This window comes from Martes martes, assembly GCF_963455335.1.
Source record: "Martes martes genome assembly, chromosome: 8".
NCBI classification, from domain to species: Eukaryota; Metazoa; Chordata; class Mammalia; order Carnivora; family Mustelidae; genus Martes; species Martes martes.
In genome coordinates, this window is record NC_137895.1 from 78,558,557 (window position 1) to 78,577,681 (window position 19,125).

At 42.6% G+C, this 19,125-nt stretch overlaps 1 protein-coding gene across 1 annotated transcript; it reads right to left on the bottom strand.

Moving 5' to 3' along the window:
- Positions 1 to 7,563: 7,563 nt before the first annotated feature.
- PRICKLE1 (prickle planar cell polarity protein 1) lies at positions 7,564 to 18,824 on the bottom strand (the record flags this gene model as incomplete). The annotated part of the gene is made up of 7 exons (XM_080810721.1): positions 7,564 to 9,844; positions 11,865 to 12,728; positions 13,676 to 13,862; positions 15,304 to 15,507; positions 16,111 to 16,248; positions 16,894 to 17,007; positions 18,693 to 18,824. 7 exons carry the CDS (start codon positions 18,822 to 18,824, stop codon positions 8,985 to 8,987), a joined length of 2,499 nt encoding a protein of 832 aa, XP_080666847.1. The 3' UTR covers positions 7,564 to 8,984.
- Between the last annotated feature and the right edge of the window lie 301 nt (positions 18,825 to 19,125).

Below are 19,125 nucleotides of genomic sequence, written 5' to 3' on the forward strand. Positions count from 1 at the left end.
AATAATTGCATTGTCTTCTTTTTTTTCTCTTTAACAGGCTTAAAGTATTTTCCTGAAATGTAGATTTTTATTACTCTCTACTGCAAGATTCCTCAATGTTTAGTTCACCTACTCAGCCGCAGGATGGAAGAACTGAAAAACCATTAACTTTGGTGACTTTAAGATGTCTTGATATCTGAGCAGACAATTAAAAGAGATAAGATTGAGCACACAGAAGTGCTCAATAATTGTGTAATTATGAATCTAAGTTTCAGAAAATAGTAGGATTAAATCCTACCTCTGTATAGTAACCTCTGGAGGAACCACATCTCTGTGACCTAATTCCTGGCACAGGTTGGGATGTTGTAGGTACTTGTATTCGTTGACACGTCACAAAAGAAGTGATATTTGACCCCAGGGTCTTGGAGGACTAGGACTTATTCAGGCAGAGAAGGGGACATAATAGAAGTCTAGGAGGAGGGGAATGGTATAGGGAAAGATACAGACCTGTGTGACTGAAGCTGGTTGGGAAAGATGATGGGCAACAAATGCAGGAAAAGATAGGGTGACAACAGAATGAATGATTCTGAATGCTTGTAGCTTTATCCTTTCTTTCCTTACTCAAGAATAACATTTGAAAATACTACCTTTGAAAATATTACCTTTGTATTTATTTTTGCCAAAAATATTGATTTCTCACAGCCTTTCAGCCACTTACCAACTCTGAGCTGGTTTATAGACCCAGAACTTCTTGAAGAAAGGTTAAGCCGGCTACCCTTTAGAAAGGACTCCCCATATACTGCCCAAGTATTATACGGTGGTTTCAGCTTCATTTCAGAGTTTCCTGGAAGGGATCCTAAACTCCAAAGAAGGGTGTAGCAGTTCTTTGGTGCAACTTTGGAGATGGTGATCTTGTCATCTGTGAAGTATTCTTGGTGGACAGTATTCAGTGTGGAGGGCAGCCAGCCACCCAGGTGACTTTACAACTGTAACACTGCTCAGACCGGTGTCTGGAGCTCCTGTGAGCAGTGGCCACACGCTGCTGGCCAGACCAAGGTTTGCGGGTGATGTACAGTACATTTACCACCTCCTTCCTGCCTGTTTTCTTAAGAGCTCTGATGTTACTCAATTCAGTGAAAAAGAAAAAAAAAAAAGGTGGTGGAGGAAGGAATAGTCGACTAGTAACTAAGGCAGTTAGCAGAATCTTTTCTCCTTTTCGTGGTAATGGAGTTGAAATTGAGTCACATGACTGCCTAATTAGGACAACATTTGCTATGTTCCCCTTTGCAGTTAGTTATGACCTAGTGGCTAAGTCGAATCCTATGGAGTTTGAGTGGAAGTACTCCTATTTCTGGGCTGGGACCCTTAGGACAGTGAATATGCTCTTTTGTGTTCTCTTTTCTCCGTCTCATGAAGTAGTAAGCCATAGCTACTCAGCCTTGATTTGTTGCAGAGCCACAAGATGGAAGGAACTTGGATCCCTGCATGGAGTACTGAACTATTATGTGACAGAGGAATAAATGTCCTCATTGTTTAAGCCACATTGCTGGTCTTTCTCCTAGCAGCTCACCTTTTGTTCAAATTAATGTAAATGGTATTTGACGGTTGGCTTCACTGAAGTTGGCTCTCAGTAGGCTGTACCAGTTTTGCCTTCCCATTGTAGTAATTGATCTTGAGGTAATGGGAATTCTTTATATAAAAGGCTTTGTCAGTCCACTTAGTTAATTCCAACTTGTATTTAAAATCTCACTTGATGACAAATATCATTAAAGTCTGATGCGTGATTGTATGGCAGTAAAGGCAGCCTGATGACAAAGTACGTATACTAAGATGAAGTGTTTCTAGTGTTAGACCATTATCACTAATTATATAAGGTTTTAAAGTTTTTTTCACTGTGCGAGTGAAAAGGTAGAGGTTTATTGAAATATGAACACTTGAGAACATATAAGATAAAAAGTAACCACAACATACACAGACATTTGCTGCAAGGGGACAGCTGAGATATGTATCCACTACTTAGGCTACCACATTATTTCTGGTTGGAATACACAGATGATGATGAGGAGACAGAGCTGCCCTGGCTACTGACCATACAACCTACTGGTCTGTGCCTTCAGGAAGGTTCCTCTTGGCCCAGGGCCGAGTTCCTGGGGGCACCTGCTGGTACCCCTATTCTTGGTAGAGAGGTGGAGACCCTACTGTCACTGGGGACAGCGAGCATTCACTGATTGGGTAAGGCTAGGCAAGCTACCTGAGGAAAGGGAGTAGATCCAATGACCAGAAAGTGTGCGGTCCCATCATCCTCCAAGTGGGAAGACTCCCATCCTTTGTGATCATACCCCTGAGAAAGACACACTGGCAAGATGTCCACAACACCTTCCATTGGGCCCAGCACCAGCCACCTGAGTTCCTCTCTGGCACCAGATCCCAGGTGCCCTTCTCTACCTACACCCCATGCTCACCTGGTAGGGAAGGCTTCTGAGGCCAGAACAGGGTCAGCCTCCAGTGGATGGGAAAGTATGTACGTGTTGTATGTTGTGGGGGGCTCAGGAGGGAGAGAAAACGCAGTCCAGCAGAGCTGGACCAGACTGGAGTAACTGTTTTGTGCTCAAGCTTTTGATTTCCTCCCCCTCCTTTTCTAGATAGGACTGAACATCAGTGACCTGAGGGCTCCTGCCAGCATGCCCTCCCACCACAGCCTGATGACCATAGTGGGTGGTGGTCTGTGAACACTGCAGGGCTCACTTGTTTGAGAGGTGAGCCTGTGTGAGAATTATGTTTTCTTTACCATATAGGAGTGGCCTGCCTCTCCACCCCCATCCCTGAGAGTCCAAGATGAAAGAGTTTCCTCAACATCTCCTCATCCCCTGGGATGGCTTGACCTCTGCAAGGCCTATGGCCTCCATGGCCTCCTTGTCCTGGGGTGGGAATGTTGAGTGAAGGAGGGGGAGATCCTGCCCACACCTTGGTAAGCTGGGCCTAAGGGTACAGAACTAGCCCTGCTTTGGCAGAAATTTCCTATTCTTTTAAGCTTTATATTCTGCTACTTCTATAGAGTAGAATCTTACTGTATTATATTGGATGTAGGTTCAAATATATTTCAGGCTTACTTTATCAAATACTTCATAAGATCCTGAAAAACACCATGTATTCAGTTATTTCACAACCTGAACAAGGTTAGAACCACCTTTGTAGTGTTTTTTGATTCATATAATCAAATATAATATATAATAAGCCAATGGAAATTGTATTCTCCTTTTACAGTCAAGAGCAGGAAAAGTTATTACTTGCCTAAGGTCATATAGCTGGAAGTGGCAGAGCCAGAGTTTTACCCAAATCGTGCAACTCTAAAGTCAGTGTTCTTAGACGAAGTGAGAAGTTTGGTGGTCATTCATAACTAGGTTAAAATCCTGACTCCTGCACATACTGGCTGTTTGATGTATGTACACGTAATTGAATGGGTAGTATAAAAATAACTCTACCAAAATCTTTAGAGAAAATTCAAAGCCTCGTTCAGTAGATTTTTCCTGTTTTCATTTTATCCTCAGTTGCTACTACCTTCCATATTGGTTCCTAGGACTTCTGTTTTGGAGCTATTTTATGAAACACCTTGGAGATTCACCAGGGGTAGTTAGGAAGCAAGCAGCAAATAGGGTTACAGCCCTCATGGCCATGGTGTAGCCTAGGACTTGGCTTTCCGGCTGCTGTATATACCTGGAGTCATGGTGGATTTGAGAAGAGCCATTTAAGTGGGATGAACTTGGTAATTCAACTCTCCCATTCTAGGAACCAAGATTAATTAAACATAGTTAACACCTTTTCAGCTTTGCTTACAAGTTTGGAGAGTCAAGAATAAGATTGCTACCAGTAGCACCCCTCTAAGATGTAGGAAAAAATCATATCATCCTGGTAATTGGAGAAAAATAACGAGGGAGGAAAATATCTTGCCTTCAACATACTTTATGTAGTCTCCCAATGGTCTACTTGATGAAGGCAAAAGCCAGTTTGAAGCATATGCACTGGTAGGGATATAACATCCTCAGACTTTTTCCCCATGATTTAGTTTAACCCATGCCCACTGAGAGTCCAAAGCATTAACAGAAAAATAAAAAATTAATAGACAAAAGCCCCAACTCTTTAAAAGTTCCCTATCCCTGTGAGTTTTTAGCTCCCCCTTCGGAGGGATCATCCTTTTAGGAATCATTTACCAACATACTGGTTGGTAACAGTATGTTGGTAAATGAAAGAGTCAAAAAAGGGAAAAACACTTCACTGAGACTTTCTTGACGTATAAATTCAGTTTAGTCTTCACAGAATACTGAAACTAGAAGGAAACCTTTGAGATGGTCTAGCAACTCTCGTATTACAGAAGTAGAACCTGGGTCAGAGCACTTAGCCTGCTTGAGTTAATGAGAGAGGCAGGTCTCCTAACCCAGATCTCCTGAATCCTGGCATCCAGTGGGCTCGGCCCCACTCTGCAAGATCAGCTTTGTGTTGATGTGTATTAGATTAGTAAACTGTCTTTTCCAGTGTCAATTGCTTGGTTCATTTATTTAGCAAGTATTACCATTTTAGAGGACTGGTTTCATATTCTTAGCGGTTGTTTGGAATCAAATGTTTGCAGAGAGAATGGGCTGCAAGTTATATTTAAAGTTGGCTCCACAACACCTTGTGCACACAAAGCAGTAAAGAAACATGCCATTTCCTTTGCAAAAAGAAAAGTTAAGGCTAAAATTGATCCCTGAGATAGGAGTACTAGACCAACTAGCTGATTCTGTTCAAAAAGAATTAATCAGTTCTTGTCCTGTGACCAAGTCTATATATATACCCAATGGTGTTTTTTTTTTTAAGATTTTATTTATTTATTTGACAGAGATCACAAGTAGGCAGAGAGGCAGGTAGAGAGAGAGGGGAAAGCAGGCTCCCCACCGAGCGGAGAGCCCGATGCGGGGCTTGATCCCAGGACCCCGAGATCATGACCTGAGCAGAAGGCAGAGACCCAACCAACCAAGCCACTCAGGTGTCCTTATCCAATGTTTTTGTTCCATATGTTCTTCCCATTTTGTGAAAGGTACTATTAAACTTTTTTCCCCAGTGACGTTTGATTCTGTGACCTCGGCAAAATGTGAACTCAGAGGCACAAAATTCAGTTGCTCCTGCTCATTTCTCCTTGGCCTTGTTTACCAGGGAACCTTCCCAGTGTGTTCACAGAAAACGCACGTGACTGACTGTACAGGAGCACGCCTCCCATTTTGGGGTAGCTCCTAAGAATGCCTAGCAAATGGAACCAGGCAATACACAATTTTCTCATTTGACTAATGAAAAGGATATTGACCATAACAGTGTTAATCAGCATTGTTCAGGCTCTTAGAATTTTTTTTTAATCTCAGGTTTTCTCCTTTGTGCATCAGAAAAGCTCACAAGTATTTCTGTAAACGGTAATTAATTGTGCCTCTCCTCATCAGCTCTGAGGGGTAGGGGAATCACCTTCAGGCTCCAGAATATATAACTCATGCCCTGGAGATTTGCTGATGGCAGGCTCACTTTGTTCGAAGTGTTTCAGAAATGTTTGAATTAGTTGCTAGCATTTAAAAGCTAGATTTGCCGAAAGTTTAAATTGCTGGTTTCTAAAAATGTGAAGGCAGGTCTAAGCAACACTTGTTTTCCTCTCCATGGCAGTAGTCAAGCACCCATTAGAAAAGAGAAGCTCGAGAAACGAAAAGTATACTCATGCTGTGTTAATACCTATGCTAAAATCCTCTGGGTACTCAATACTTTCAGGACCCATCACCTAAAAACCAAGTGGGGCAGGGACGCATGCTATACCTGGGAAGCTAGCAGACTTGGGTGCCCGTTCCAATTTTACTACTCTTCTAAAGGCAGCTCACGATTTGGATCTAAAGAGCGTTAGCAAATGATACCTCCTTTTCCTTCAGGTGCTTTTTATTTAACTCAAGAAACTAGAAGGCAGAGCATGAAGTATCGCAAATGCATACAGAAAATGAATCATGTTCTTTTAGTGAGGGCTGAAGGGGGTCCCATTGACATTTTATCTGTGCCCCTTCATGGGCCTTAAGTAAAACGTTCTCCAGTTTGCTCTCAAGTGCAGCAAATGCACCAAGTAGGGCTCTGTCTCACACATATAGAGGTTAGCGACTGTGTTTTAACATCAGATATTTATCTTGGGACCCAATCAGATACTCTGCACTCTTGTTAACTAAATCTATGAATAACTTTCAGTAACTACATGCTTAGTTTTCTCGCCTGATTCTTGACAGAACTACAAGGCTGTGGTTTCTCTTCTTTTGCAGCTAGTCCTTGTCTTTCCTACTGAGACTGAGAAGCTTTAAAGGTCCCATTATCGTGAGTAAATATTTCTGCACCCTAAGCATTTAGCAATCTATAGAACCCTTACATAAGGAAACAAAAAAATGAATAGGGAGATTGTTGCCAGAAGCAAAAGGAACTTATCTTTTGACAATGACTTGAAAACTACCAAGGACAGTGACTTCAGCTTCCACCAACATTTCTCCAGGCTACGTATTACTGTTTATGATTCATCTTTTGTAAGCAACATATCACTGCAGTCTTTCCAAAAGGATGCCCACTGTTTGCAGCATAGATTCTGAAAAGATCTTCAAAAGGGAGATACTTGCTAATATGTTCTGTGAGATTGTGGTGGAACAAGCACTCTGTACCTTGTTAGTGTAAAAATTAGATTACTTTTAGAGAAAAATTGGTGATATCTGTCCAAATTTTAAATATATAACTTCTGCCCCAGGAATGCTGCTGCTCAGAATTTATGTGCAGATGTGCCAGTGCAGGATAAGGTATCTATGAGGAATTCAAGTCCCTTACTAAGGGACTGGGTAAGTCATTTATGGTGTATTATACCATTATTGAAAGAATGAGGTAGACCTAATGTGGAATGTCCACATATAAAGTGAAAAAAGCAAATACAAGCATGGATGGTTTGCTACCACTTTTAAAAAGATATTTACATAAATATGCTTTGAACTTCTGAAGGACACACTAGAAATGACCAATAGTGGTTACTTCTGGGAAGGGACCTGAGGGACTGGGGATGAAGAGTGGAAAGGAGATACTCTGCTGTCTTTCGAGTTGTTGTTATTTTGTTTTGTTTTGTTTTTACCAGGTACATGCATTTCCTTTTCACCGCTGATACATTTTTCAAAATGAACCAGACCAGGAAAATTGTAGAGTTGTTGAGTAGGCGTGCTGTCACCTGTTGCGTGCTTTTGAAGGAGCTCTGTCTAGCCCAGCTACAAAGCCTTGCCCTATCTAGGGATGGGTGTAGAGGATGCTGGACCGCTGGTTTAGCAACTGGATTCATGTCCTCCTTCCCCAAGGCCTAACATAGCTTTTTGCCATTCCACTAAATAATGGACAAGTTTGCCTCTGTGCCTCAAGTACTATTTCCCACCTTTTAGTAGGGGCAAAAGGTTATTGCAGGAGTCAAATGTGGCCTGTTAATGGTAGAAGAATGGCAAAATAAATCATGCCAAAACAGATGAGCAAAATGGAAGTTACCTGGATATGTTTGCAAACATCTGTGTTCAGAAAGGTAGTTTGTTATTTATTAAGCATTTACTCAATACCTTCCTAAAGGTCCAAGATACCACTAGGACCTTAGGACTAAAACGTATGTGCAAGTATGGCACATAACAAAATATCAGCTCATTAGTTCAACTACAAGATAATTTCCCCTCGAAACAGAACCTCATAAACTTGAAGTAGTCAGTTGGCACAGCATCCTCTGAAGGAAACACATAACCCAAAGGCCCAGTTTTCAAAATTGCTGTTCAAGACCAACAACTTAGCTAGAAGGGACTGGTAAAAAGGAATAGCCTCTCTTCAAGTAATCTACAAAATCCTCTGCCCTATACAGCAGATCCTTGTAGTTTTGGTCTCTTCCCAGGAAATAATCACCACTCTGTTGAAAATGGAGAAGGCACCCCCTACCATCCCCAAAGGGGAAAAAAACATTCACCCAAACAACTTCTACTTGTTTTTACCATATATTCCAGGGATATGTATGGGTTTGTTTTTACATTTATACAGTTTACATTGCTTGACCCATAAATAGCACTCGTAAGATTAATAGGGCCATAGTTTTAAAGAGTATTTACATAGCCCCACCATGCATACAGAGCCTTTTTAATATTGAAAAATCAAAAAATCTGAACTTTCCATCACTAGGCAATATAAATTTGACCATCTAAGCTTATAAACCCTGACTAAAATACAAGCAATCATTTCATCCATAAATGCTGTTTCTGGTTCCCCAACAAATCTAGCACTGCAGTGTAACAAATGTCTTGCAATTCAGGGATATAAAAATATCAGCTTTAAAATCTGAACTGTACATATGTACATTAATATTTGCACCGTTAAATTAGGAATACACTTAAGTCTATGAAATACTACATTATAAATAGCAATGTCTTTTTCAATCTGTAGCTGGAGCAAATACAATGCAATGTTTACCTGGCTAATTGAAAGGGGATGAGGTGGCCTTGTACGATGGGATGCACAGTATTGTCTGGGTCAGTGTGACTACGTGCATGCCGCACAACAAGACAGACTGATCAGGACCTGGGCCAACCTGGTGTAGACAAATGACAAATACTATCGCTTTACAAAGGTGGCGGAAGTTCTCCATTGTCTAAAATCAACACCCCCATCCAATCACCTCGGGACAGTTTCTGGAGGATTCTCTTGAGTGGAGACCAAAGCCGCTACATAGAACTGGAATGCACCTGACAGGCACAAGATGTCACATCAACCTGGCACCATCCAAGGAGGGCAAACTGGAGAAATCACACCTTCCAAATGTTAATCTGACACTGTAAACAGCAGCAGGAGTCTCATTTACGTGGGCAAAGCACTTTAAACTATTTTAGCAACTTTCCTATGGAAGAAAAAAGATATGATTCAAGATGGTTAATGGCAAAGTTTAAACATGATCTCCACAGCTTACTAGGTTAAGAAATAATACAGTTTTTGCCCTTGTGTCCCTTTTTCTTCTTGGATTTAGTTGTCCTCTGACCAAACTGAGGAGTGGGGAGTGCAGAAGTCGGGCTCGAAAGGTCATCTGTGTAGTAGGCATATCTCTGGGGCCGGGGTTGAGGAATCGGTTGTCCAAGAAAATACCCTTCTTCTTCTGAGTCGGAGGAGGAGGAGGTGGAGGAACACCAGGAATCATCGTCCTCACCGTAGAGTCCCAGAAACCTAGGCAGTCCCGGGTTCTGCAGCGCGTAATCGGAGGTGGCGTGGGCATACTGTCCGTACAGATCAGCATTCTGGATGTACGCTTGGATCTCCCGGGCACTTTTATTCTGTATAAATTTCTCATAATTATCAGGGGTGTAAAGTCGCAGTCTGTCCTTGGGAGAGTATTTTCGTTCTGTAACAAGATTCAGAGCATTGTCAGAGCGGGACTTCCTACTTCTCCTGCGGCGATGGTGATGAGACCTGGATCCCCTCTCTTCGAAATGGTAGACCCGTCTTCGAGTCCTCTCGCTCATTGGAGGCTGCCGGATTTCGATGTTGTCATAGTTTCCATTGTCGATGACATCATCCGAAAACTTGACCTGCTGTGGTCTGGACTGAGACTTGGATCTTCGAAGCACTGGCAGATGGACTGGTTTCTCCTCGGGCATGATTTTTTCTGTACACAACTCTGAACTTAGACTCTTTAAGGACTCCGCACTCCTGTGCAACATGGAAGAGTTTAAAGTCCCCATATTGCTCATTTTCTCACAATCCTCTGCCTCCATCTCCTCAAAGTTTTGCAGGGAATACAATGAGGGTCTCGGCTTGCTTTCTCCATCCACGGAAGCCCCTAGGAGAAAAGCCAAGACAATTATTACAAACAAGTCACTTGAAGCATTTTCAAAGAAAATTCTCCCAAATTTCAATATCTGACTAACACCCACGGGTAAGACCGACATGCATATATACCTAATTGAGAAGGTCTGACTTCCGTCGATACAAGGGGCACAGCCTCTTACAAGCGCAGCTCTTTTGGAGCCAGACGATAGTTACAGCACATGTCATGAGCAGCACAAATTTCAAAGCTTCATAAAAGTCTCATTAGTTAATGTAGAACATGACATGTACGAGCTTCTGCCTCTTAATACATGAAAACCAGACTACTTCACCTGAACATCTCTCAAAGCAATCTTTCCCTTTGCCTCCATGGGCCCACACCATTATGGTCCTTATATACCTAGATGAGAGGTCAGCACACCAGCGCCAGGGCCATGTTCGGCTCACAACCTATTTGGGGGTAAAGTCTCATGGGAACACAGCCACACCTATTCTCTTACGCATCGTCGGCCACTGCTTTCTGCAGAGCTGAGTGGCTGCAGCAGAGACCAGGTGCTCCAACAAGTACTGTCTAGCCCTTTACCAGAAGTCTGCCAGCCCTGCACCTGGATCATCACATCCAGTCTTCCCCCTTCACCTCTACATACTATGCTCCTTGCAGATTAATCTGACTTGAATAAAGCTTTTCTCAAAATGGATAATGCTCTTTTTTTTTTTTTTTTTAAACAATGCCCAGGCAAGTTAAATGAATATTGCCCAGCCGGCAGTAAGGGACTCGGGCATGGTGCAAACTGCTGTCCACTGGAGACCATGTAACTTCCTACTTTCTAGAGGGAGCCTGTTTCTCAGCCTGTTATTGGCAAGGAATGTTTAGCCCTAACACTTTGTGTACCAAATGATGTCTGCTTTTGATACTACATGTTAAAATACCTACCACAGGGCCTGGCAAACAGGATATGCTTAGTGTCATCCCACCCACATTCCTCAACTCTCCTTTGTTGTAGACCTCATCTTTGACAAGTCAACGGAAACCAGGAAGGTAGCTCTCTTCTCCCTCCTTGCCAGGGTGAGGCCTGGCAAGGGGCAGCCACCAAAGCCTTTCCTGTATTACAGTAACATAACCTTCATGAGAAGACCGAAGTCATTAGCTTGACTATAAAACTAGCCACAGCCCTTGCTAGCCATGGGCCAATGATAGTTCTGTATCCAAAGACTTAATGCACATGTGACACTCAGGAAGGGCGGGTTCTAGGCTCAGTCTTGCCTTTAAAAACACATGTCAAGGGGCACCTGGGTGGCTCAGTGGGTTAAAACCTCTGCCTTCGGCTCAGGTCATGATCCCAGGGTCCTGAGATCGAGCCCCGCATCAGGCTCTCTGCTCAGCAGGGAGCCTGCTTCCCTTCCTCTCTCTCTGCCTACCTGTGATCTCTGTCAAATAAATAAAGTCTTTAAAAAAAATAAAAACACATGTCAAGTTAGGCATTTAGCCTCCTGATAATTCAAGTTTCTTCATTTATAAAACTCAATAATATCCACTCTCCACAGCTCAGGATCATTGTTAAGGGTAAAATATAGATAACTGATATAAATATGCTTTGGAAACAAAGTGAAGTTCTTTTATAATCTGGGTAAAAAACCATTCAGCTATTTTGAGCTATCTGTTGTCACAGGGCAATTCAGGAAAATATAAAAGATGCTAGGAGCTTATAAAGGACACAGGCTGATTTTAGTATCTTGAAATTCATATAGCACAATCCAAAGAGTACAGGATCTTTCAGACAAGATGCAGACTCCATTATCCAAATAAATCCATTTCCTCCTGTTTAAAATACGGACAATACCTATTCAAAAAGCTTATATTAAAATGTCTACAGATGCACACACATATGCACATGTTTGTTTTGTTAGTGTTCTGCATTTAAGGTAAACTTCCTCCTTCCCTTGGTCTGCAGTTTTAAATAACATAGCCCCTACTGCTGGACTTGTTTAGTGGTTCTTTTTTCCAAACACCCCATAATCCCTAGATTATGTACCTGTGATATTAGATAAAGCCAAAGAATCCATAGAATCTCGAACGCTTTGCTCTGGTTTCAAGTCTGACAAACATTCCAGGGAATCTTCATACCACTGTGTTTGCTCATGGTTATAGCCTGCAGCCGCGTGGTCCAGATCTAACTCCTGGAGCCTTCTGCTGCTTGCAGGGCCTGGGTGGCTGCCGTAAGCAGAATCACCCAGTCCGTCCTGTGACTGTGCCCAGTACATATCAGATTGGTATTTTTTACTTGCGAGGCTCTGGTTATTTTGCTTTAACTCGGTCTTAGTTTTAACCATGTTATCAGATATCCAGTGCTCGCTGGCTCGAATATCTATCTCATTGGGCTGCTGCTGAAAGAGGCTTTTATCACCAAACTTGAGGAGGAGCTGCGTCATGTAATCTTCATGCTCAGCCCATTCTTCAGGGTCTTCTGGGGTTTCGTGCTCGACTCTACCTTTCCAGAATTCTTCATTGACAAAACCTGCTCCCTGCCTGGAGAGACTCAGGTCATCCAACTTCCGAGAAAGGGTGTCCTCCGCATTACCTGACAGGCCAGGAAACTTGTAGTTCAGAGCAGGGGACAAGAGAAGGGACTGTCTACACTGATCGGCTGACCGACTGCTTTTGCCCATCCGGACACTTCTTCTGGAGTCTCTAGATCGAGCAGACTGAAACGCAGAGTCAGAAGAATCAGAGGCGTGGACATCTTCACCAAGGCTGCATGTTTTTGAGCAGTAAATCTGGCCTTGTTTGGGAAGGAAGGGACATCCCAACAAAGAAGCTTTGCACTGGGCGCAAGAGAAGCAAGCTTCTGTGGCATGCCAGTGCTGCCCGTCATATGTCATCTGGGCATGGTCCACACCTGTTTTAGAAAAGGACAGAGGAGGGGATTACAGTTTGATCTCGAAATGAAGGAAGAAGAAATGGGCAGGACTGTTTGTATGAGGGAACTCAAAGGGTGATGGGAATGTTCTTTATCCTGAAAGCATTGTGGGTCACACAGGTACAGTTAATTCTCATTATGTGCAAATTCCATATTTTTGAATTGCCTATTTGCTAAAATTTATTTGTAACCCCAAAATCAACACTTGCAGGGCTTTCAAGGAATTTGCAGGCACATGCAGAACGACGAAAAATTTGAGCCAGCTGATAAACATGTTCTCAGCTAGGTCACACAAAGCAACATCTTGTCTTTTGTCTCAGCTCTTTAAACAACTGACATAACCTGAGTCTGTTTTCTCTTTCTTCTAGTTTCTATTATCGTGTTTTCTTCACATGTTTGTGCTTTTTGTTAATTCTCCTGTTTAAAATGGCCCCCAAGCATAGTGCTGGATAGTGTTCCTAAGCCCAAGAAGGCTGGGCTGTGTCTTCCAGAGAATATGTGTGTCTTAGAGAAGCTTCATTCAGGCATGAGCTACGGTGCTACTGGCTGGGAGGTCAGTTTGAATGAATCAACAACGTATATTAAATAAGATGCCTTCAAACAAAAACATACATTAAAAACAAGATTATATATTGATCAGCTGATGAAAATGTGACCAGAGGCTTATAGGAACCCAACCCCATATTTCTCCCAGGAGCAATGGTTCTGTACTCAATAATTCAGGCAACTTTATAGAACACAACTATTACAAATACTGAGAACTGACTATATATCCATTTGTCAAAACACAACAAACCAAAAGAGTTAAGATCTTACATTTCACTGTATATAAGTTACAGTAAAAAAAAAAAAAAAAAAAAAGACTAGCCATTTGCAGACAGACTGTTGGGCATGTGACTGAACAGGCAGGCTGGCTGTGCACTCACCGATATGCTCCCCACAGGCCTCACAGTACTCCGCATACAGAGACTCAAAGCAGCCGCAGCAGAACGGGCGGCCATCCTTCATTATGTACCTCTGTCCTCCCAGGACTGTCTCACACTCAAGGCAGCAGAAGTGTTTCATGTGCCAGTGGCGACCCTCGGCTTCTGTGCACTCATCAGCAAAAATTATCTTTAAAAAGAAACAGGAAGGAAGAAAACCTTAGTGAGCTATTCTAACTGTATGTTTTCTGGGCAACTGACAGACGGTGGCTCTTCAAAAAGTCACTTAGCTAACCTTGTTTCTTACAGCCTCAAGCATACATCTACCTCAATTTAGATACAAAGCAAGAGCAGAAATTAAAAATGATGAAAAAGAGAAACTTAGTGACTCTTAAACTAACAAACATTGATTTCTACACTAGGTAGAATTCATTTGGTCATATTTCTGCTCTCCAATCACACTTCGTTGGCATAATCTGGCAAAGAATACATTAGCATTGAAATTAGTGTTCTGTGTTTTAATACAAAACTCATTTAAAAAGTCTGTAGAATCACCAGTTACAGCTATCCAGATGCTGCACTGTGTGAACAGCACTTGTAGATAATGCTTCATTCGACCTGGTGGTCATCTCCAGATTGGAAACTATTTTCTTTAATTTTGGTTTCAAAAAAATTGAAGATTTGAGAGAGCGAGAGAGAGCACAAGCACAGGGTGGGGAGTAGGGGGTCAGGTGGGAGAGTCTTAAGCAGACTCCACAGGGACCCGATGCAGGGATTGATCTCATGACCCTGACCACCATGACCTGAGCTGAAACCAATAGTCAGGTGCTTAACTGAGCCCACCCAGGTGCCCCTCAAAAACATTTCAGATAGCACAGTACTAAAAAAAAAAAAACTTAAAAAAATAAATGTATAAAAGTAAACACTAAAAATTTACGGTCATTGATTAAAGGAGACTGAGGAAATATAAAGAATGCAATGAAGTACCTTAGATTGGATCTTGGACTAGAAAAGAGATATTAGCAGAGAAACTGGAAATCTGAAGTCTGTAGTTTAGTTAATGGTATTAGACCAATGTTAATTTCTTAGTTTTGATGCATATATCATCACGATGTAAAATGTTAACAGTAGGGAAAGCTGACGGGAGGGTCTACAGAACTGTCATCTCTCCAACTCTTCCATAAATCTAAAATTACTTTAAAATAAAAAGCTTAAAAACAAAATTCCTTTCACACCACCACCCCTTTCCACATGCCAGGGGTAACCACTGCTCACTCAGTGTATGTCTTTCCATACTATTTCTGTGTGTATACAGATATGTACAGAATCTTATTCTCCCTTTATTTAACAAAAAGAAGATTATCTACCACACACTCTTACTTGCAACTTGTTTTTCTCCTCTCACAATCCATCACGGACATCCTACTTATCAATGTTCAAAGATACCCGCTGCCTTCTCTTTATTAGCTATATATTATTCCATTATATGATTATATAAGGTTATCTTAAAAATAAACAGCAAAAGCAGGACATGTTTTATTTTGCTTAGATGTGAACAGTGGAATATTGGCTTACTAGAAGCTCATTTTTTCCAGTGTTAAGGGGTAAACTTTTTTTTTTTTTTTTTTTACCTCATCACATGCTGAACACCGTGGTTTGAGCAGTTCAGCATGGTGCCTGCCACAGTGAATTTTTCCATCCTGGTAAAAATAGATGAGGTCGACCAGCAGCTCGTTACAGGTGAAGCAGACAAAACAGGAAGGGTGCCAGCACACTCCAGGGCCCGCGCGAGAGGCAAACACTGCAATTTCACCTCCGTTTATCTTCAATCCACACTAAAAACAAAAGGAGTTGAAATTGGGATGATCCTTCTTTGATGACTGGATTCTCAGCCTTTCCCACTTGACACTAAATCCCATTTTGTCAAGAAAGCTTTTATTTTTGCCCCCTCCTGTTGGTGATTAAATAGCTCTTTAATGCTGGATTATTTCTGATTCTCAGCTGGAACGAACATGCCTCAGATACACTGCCCCACTAGACTGTTTCGAGGAATGTTTTCACCCAACTTCCATTGAGTCGTTTTTCTGAGCCAGCCTCTCACTGGATACATTCCCTGCTCTGAGCCAGTGCCCGTCTGAAGGTCTTCATTAGGTTTCTGTAGTTCTGAACGCTAGGTGTGCCCCTGCACCTCCCTCCATGCCGAGATCCTAGAAAGGCAGGATGTCACCCAATGTTTCCGTAAGGCCAGACAGACTCCCCCCATCATGTATACACAGCAGCGTAGAATTATAAACACGAATATCCACTTAATAAAAAGCTAGGCTGCCTTTTATTTGGGGGAGGTTTTGGGGGCCCATGCCTGTGCTAGCCCTGTCACCTACCCCCAAGCTCACTCTGTCCACATCACTACCACGCACTACTCATCCCGGGAGGGCTACCTGCTCACACACGGCATGCATTACTGCTCTGGACAAAAGCTTGATCGTTCCTCTTCCAAGCGCTTCTTTCTTCCGTTGAGCACTGAACACCTGCAGTTCTTTTTTCTCCTCCTCGCTCAGAGACTGGCAATACCGCACCTTCAGAGACAGGAAAACAAGCCCCACACTGGAGCACACGGTCCCCCTCGCCAATTCTTCATTTCCAGAGTTCGAGTTTCAGGAAAGAGCAAGTTAACTGCCGTGTCCCGTGAATCCCCAATTTAAAAATGGCACCATACCTTTACCAGGACACCCAATCTTGCAGCCTCTCTAGCAAAAGGGGAAGTACAATTTGAAGGAACTAGCTTTTAAAAAAACAGGGAATGTTTAAACTTTTATCAGAGACACTTAAAAAAAAAAAGTAAGACATTAACCTTTCTACAAAAGGTTTAAACTTGTTACTTGCCACACACACTCCACATTCTACAGGATCCCAACTGCAGGCCTGGACTATCAGAAAGCCAGGACTCTGGATGAAAGGGCAGGGAAATCCCAAGAATTTGTAGGCTCCTGATAAGTGGTGGGTGGCTGCAAACACTATAAAAACCAAACTTGTTGTTAAGTTTATTGCACGGACACTCTTTTCTCTCTTAAAGAATGGAAAGCTATAGCCTGAAGCCAAATTTTAACTGAAGAAAGGCCGAAGAACCCTAGCCAATGAGGAGGTAGAGTTTATGAGAGGCATCTCAATGTTTAGGGTGTTTTTTTTTTTTATTTTAATTAGCCTTCTTCCTGTCATTTTACCTCATTATCATGTGGTGGCAACTGGTACAAAAGCTGTTTAATTCGATGTTTCTCTCCAGGGCTATTAACATAAGGAACCTTTTCCTCTGGTAAGCAAGCAAAATAGAGCTGGATCTGAGGAAGAGACGGAAAGAAAGACATCAGCATACAGGAAGTGAACATCTTAGTTTATATTCCATCTTAAAAAGTTACCTTTCCCTTCCACTACAGGGCTTGGCCTCTTAGAGCTAATGAGAAGACCAGCTGAGCCAACTCGGCAGAGCTGCAAGCCTTCGAACAGCCAGCCCCCAGCTGCTAAATTGCTCTTCAGGAATGTAATTTGTAGTGACAATTAGGAGCATCATAAATTATGCACCATAAAATGTGCACAGTTAATGCTACTATTCCTCAGCCAGTCTCCCAAGGGTCAGCCAAGAAACAGTGCAGGGGAATGCCGCCGATGACCACACAGGCTGTGTGACACTGTCCCAAACCCAGCCACTCCACAAGCACGCTGCATCTGCTCTCTGAATGTTACATGCTACAAAGACAAAAGCTGGTTTGTTAAACTTTGTCAACTCTCCCTTATCAGGTTCTCCCAAGCATCAGCTTTCTTTGCTTCCCTGGGTTTATTTTCTAAATACGTGAAGTCCATTTCCCTACAGAAACTGGAGGGGAGCCACACTGAGCTGTACTTGGGTCACTCTGAAAGGAGGACTCAATTTTTGTTCGGGGTTTTTATTTTCTGTTGTGTTTAAGGAATTTAGTATTAATTCCTTAAGGGATATTAAGGAATATCCCTTTGTTGAGTAGTGCTGAGTATACTGCGGCACTGAGAAAGAATGAGGGAAAAGGGAAAAGGAGATCAGGGAATCGGGGGCCTGTCCACTTCAGGATCTTAGTATCACACAAAACCTCCCCGACCCAAAGCTGGAAGAGGGGGTTTTCTCCTAGTGAGCAGTTTGTCAAAATACGGCTTTCCTAACCTGGGTGACAGCCCGCTGCCCTCTCCCCCCATTGTATTGGCCACAGAAGCCTTTCCAGTTAGAAGTACCCATTGAGGAGCAGCTACGTGGGCATGGGGCAGGCCCTACGTGAATCAGGAGCCCCTATTCTCAGAAGAGTTCCCCACCATAAGTCAGGAGCAACCACACACCCAACCGGCACCTGTTACTTCAAAACTATGGCTTCACCCTTATAAGAGTATCTGTCACCATCAGTGTTTAGTAACCTCATCATTATAAGGATATTGGGAAAAGAAAAATATGCATACACTTAAAAGAACGTGTCACCACAGTGCGAAGTGGCAGGGGGGAGGGGGCAGCTAATTTTGTGCATTGTCTGTATTGTTATTTTATGTGTCAGGTTATCAAAGGTCCAATGTCAGATGGTTTCTTACAGCTCTGTATTTCTTCTGTTCCAAAGCAAAAGCGTTGCTGAGACCATGGAAACGTTCCTCTTTCATTACCTTTTTGTTGTTACTGTTTTTTCAAAGATTAAGTTCCTCTCACTCTCTGAAGAGACTTGTCAGACAGCCACATAACAAATGCATGACCAGTACTCTGGAGGTCATTCATGAGCAAAAATAGCATCACTGGAAGGCTTCTGGATCCAGGAGTCCAGAAGGACTGAAAACTTTCATCAAGAAATTAAGGATGACCTTAAAAGGCAAAAATTTATACTATCCAAGAGTAAGGACTGAGGAGGGTAGCATGTCAGTGTGGTAGTAATGGTCTATAATTTTTTTTTTTTTAAAAGCAATTCTTAAAAGTCTTATATCCCCTTGGAAAACAGAACACACAGGGTGAGCAGGTTCTCACCTGCTCTGGTCTGAGGCCTGGGGGCACCCAGGCATACTCCTCCAACGCACAGCCAGAGTCGTCGTCCGACGTGGAGCTCCTCTGACACCCAAAGGCGAGTTTGCTCATTTTGGGCTCCATCTCCAAAGGCATAAGAATCAAGTGAAGAGGCCGGTTTCTCAGTCACAGGACATCAAACAATGGCTGCTGTGGGCAATACAAGAAAAAACAAATTAAAACCCAAAGGCACTATTTTTACCCTCCAAGAACTTTTACTGAATGTTGTTTATACACAGCTGGGCCTAGAGAAAGTAACCAAATAACTGGTGTCACCACCCCCACAACCCTCAGGCCCACTGAAACTTAAAATCTAGGGCCACAATTTGGAAACAGCCCCCTTCACGACTCAGCATTTCAGAAAATGCTCCCCAAACTAGCTTAGGTCCAGTTGCCT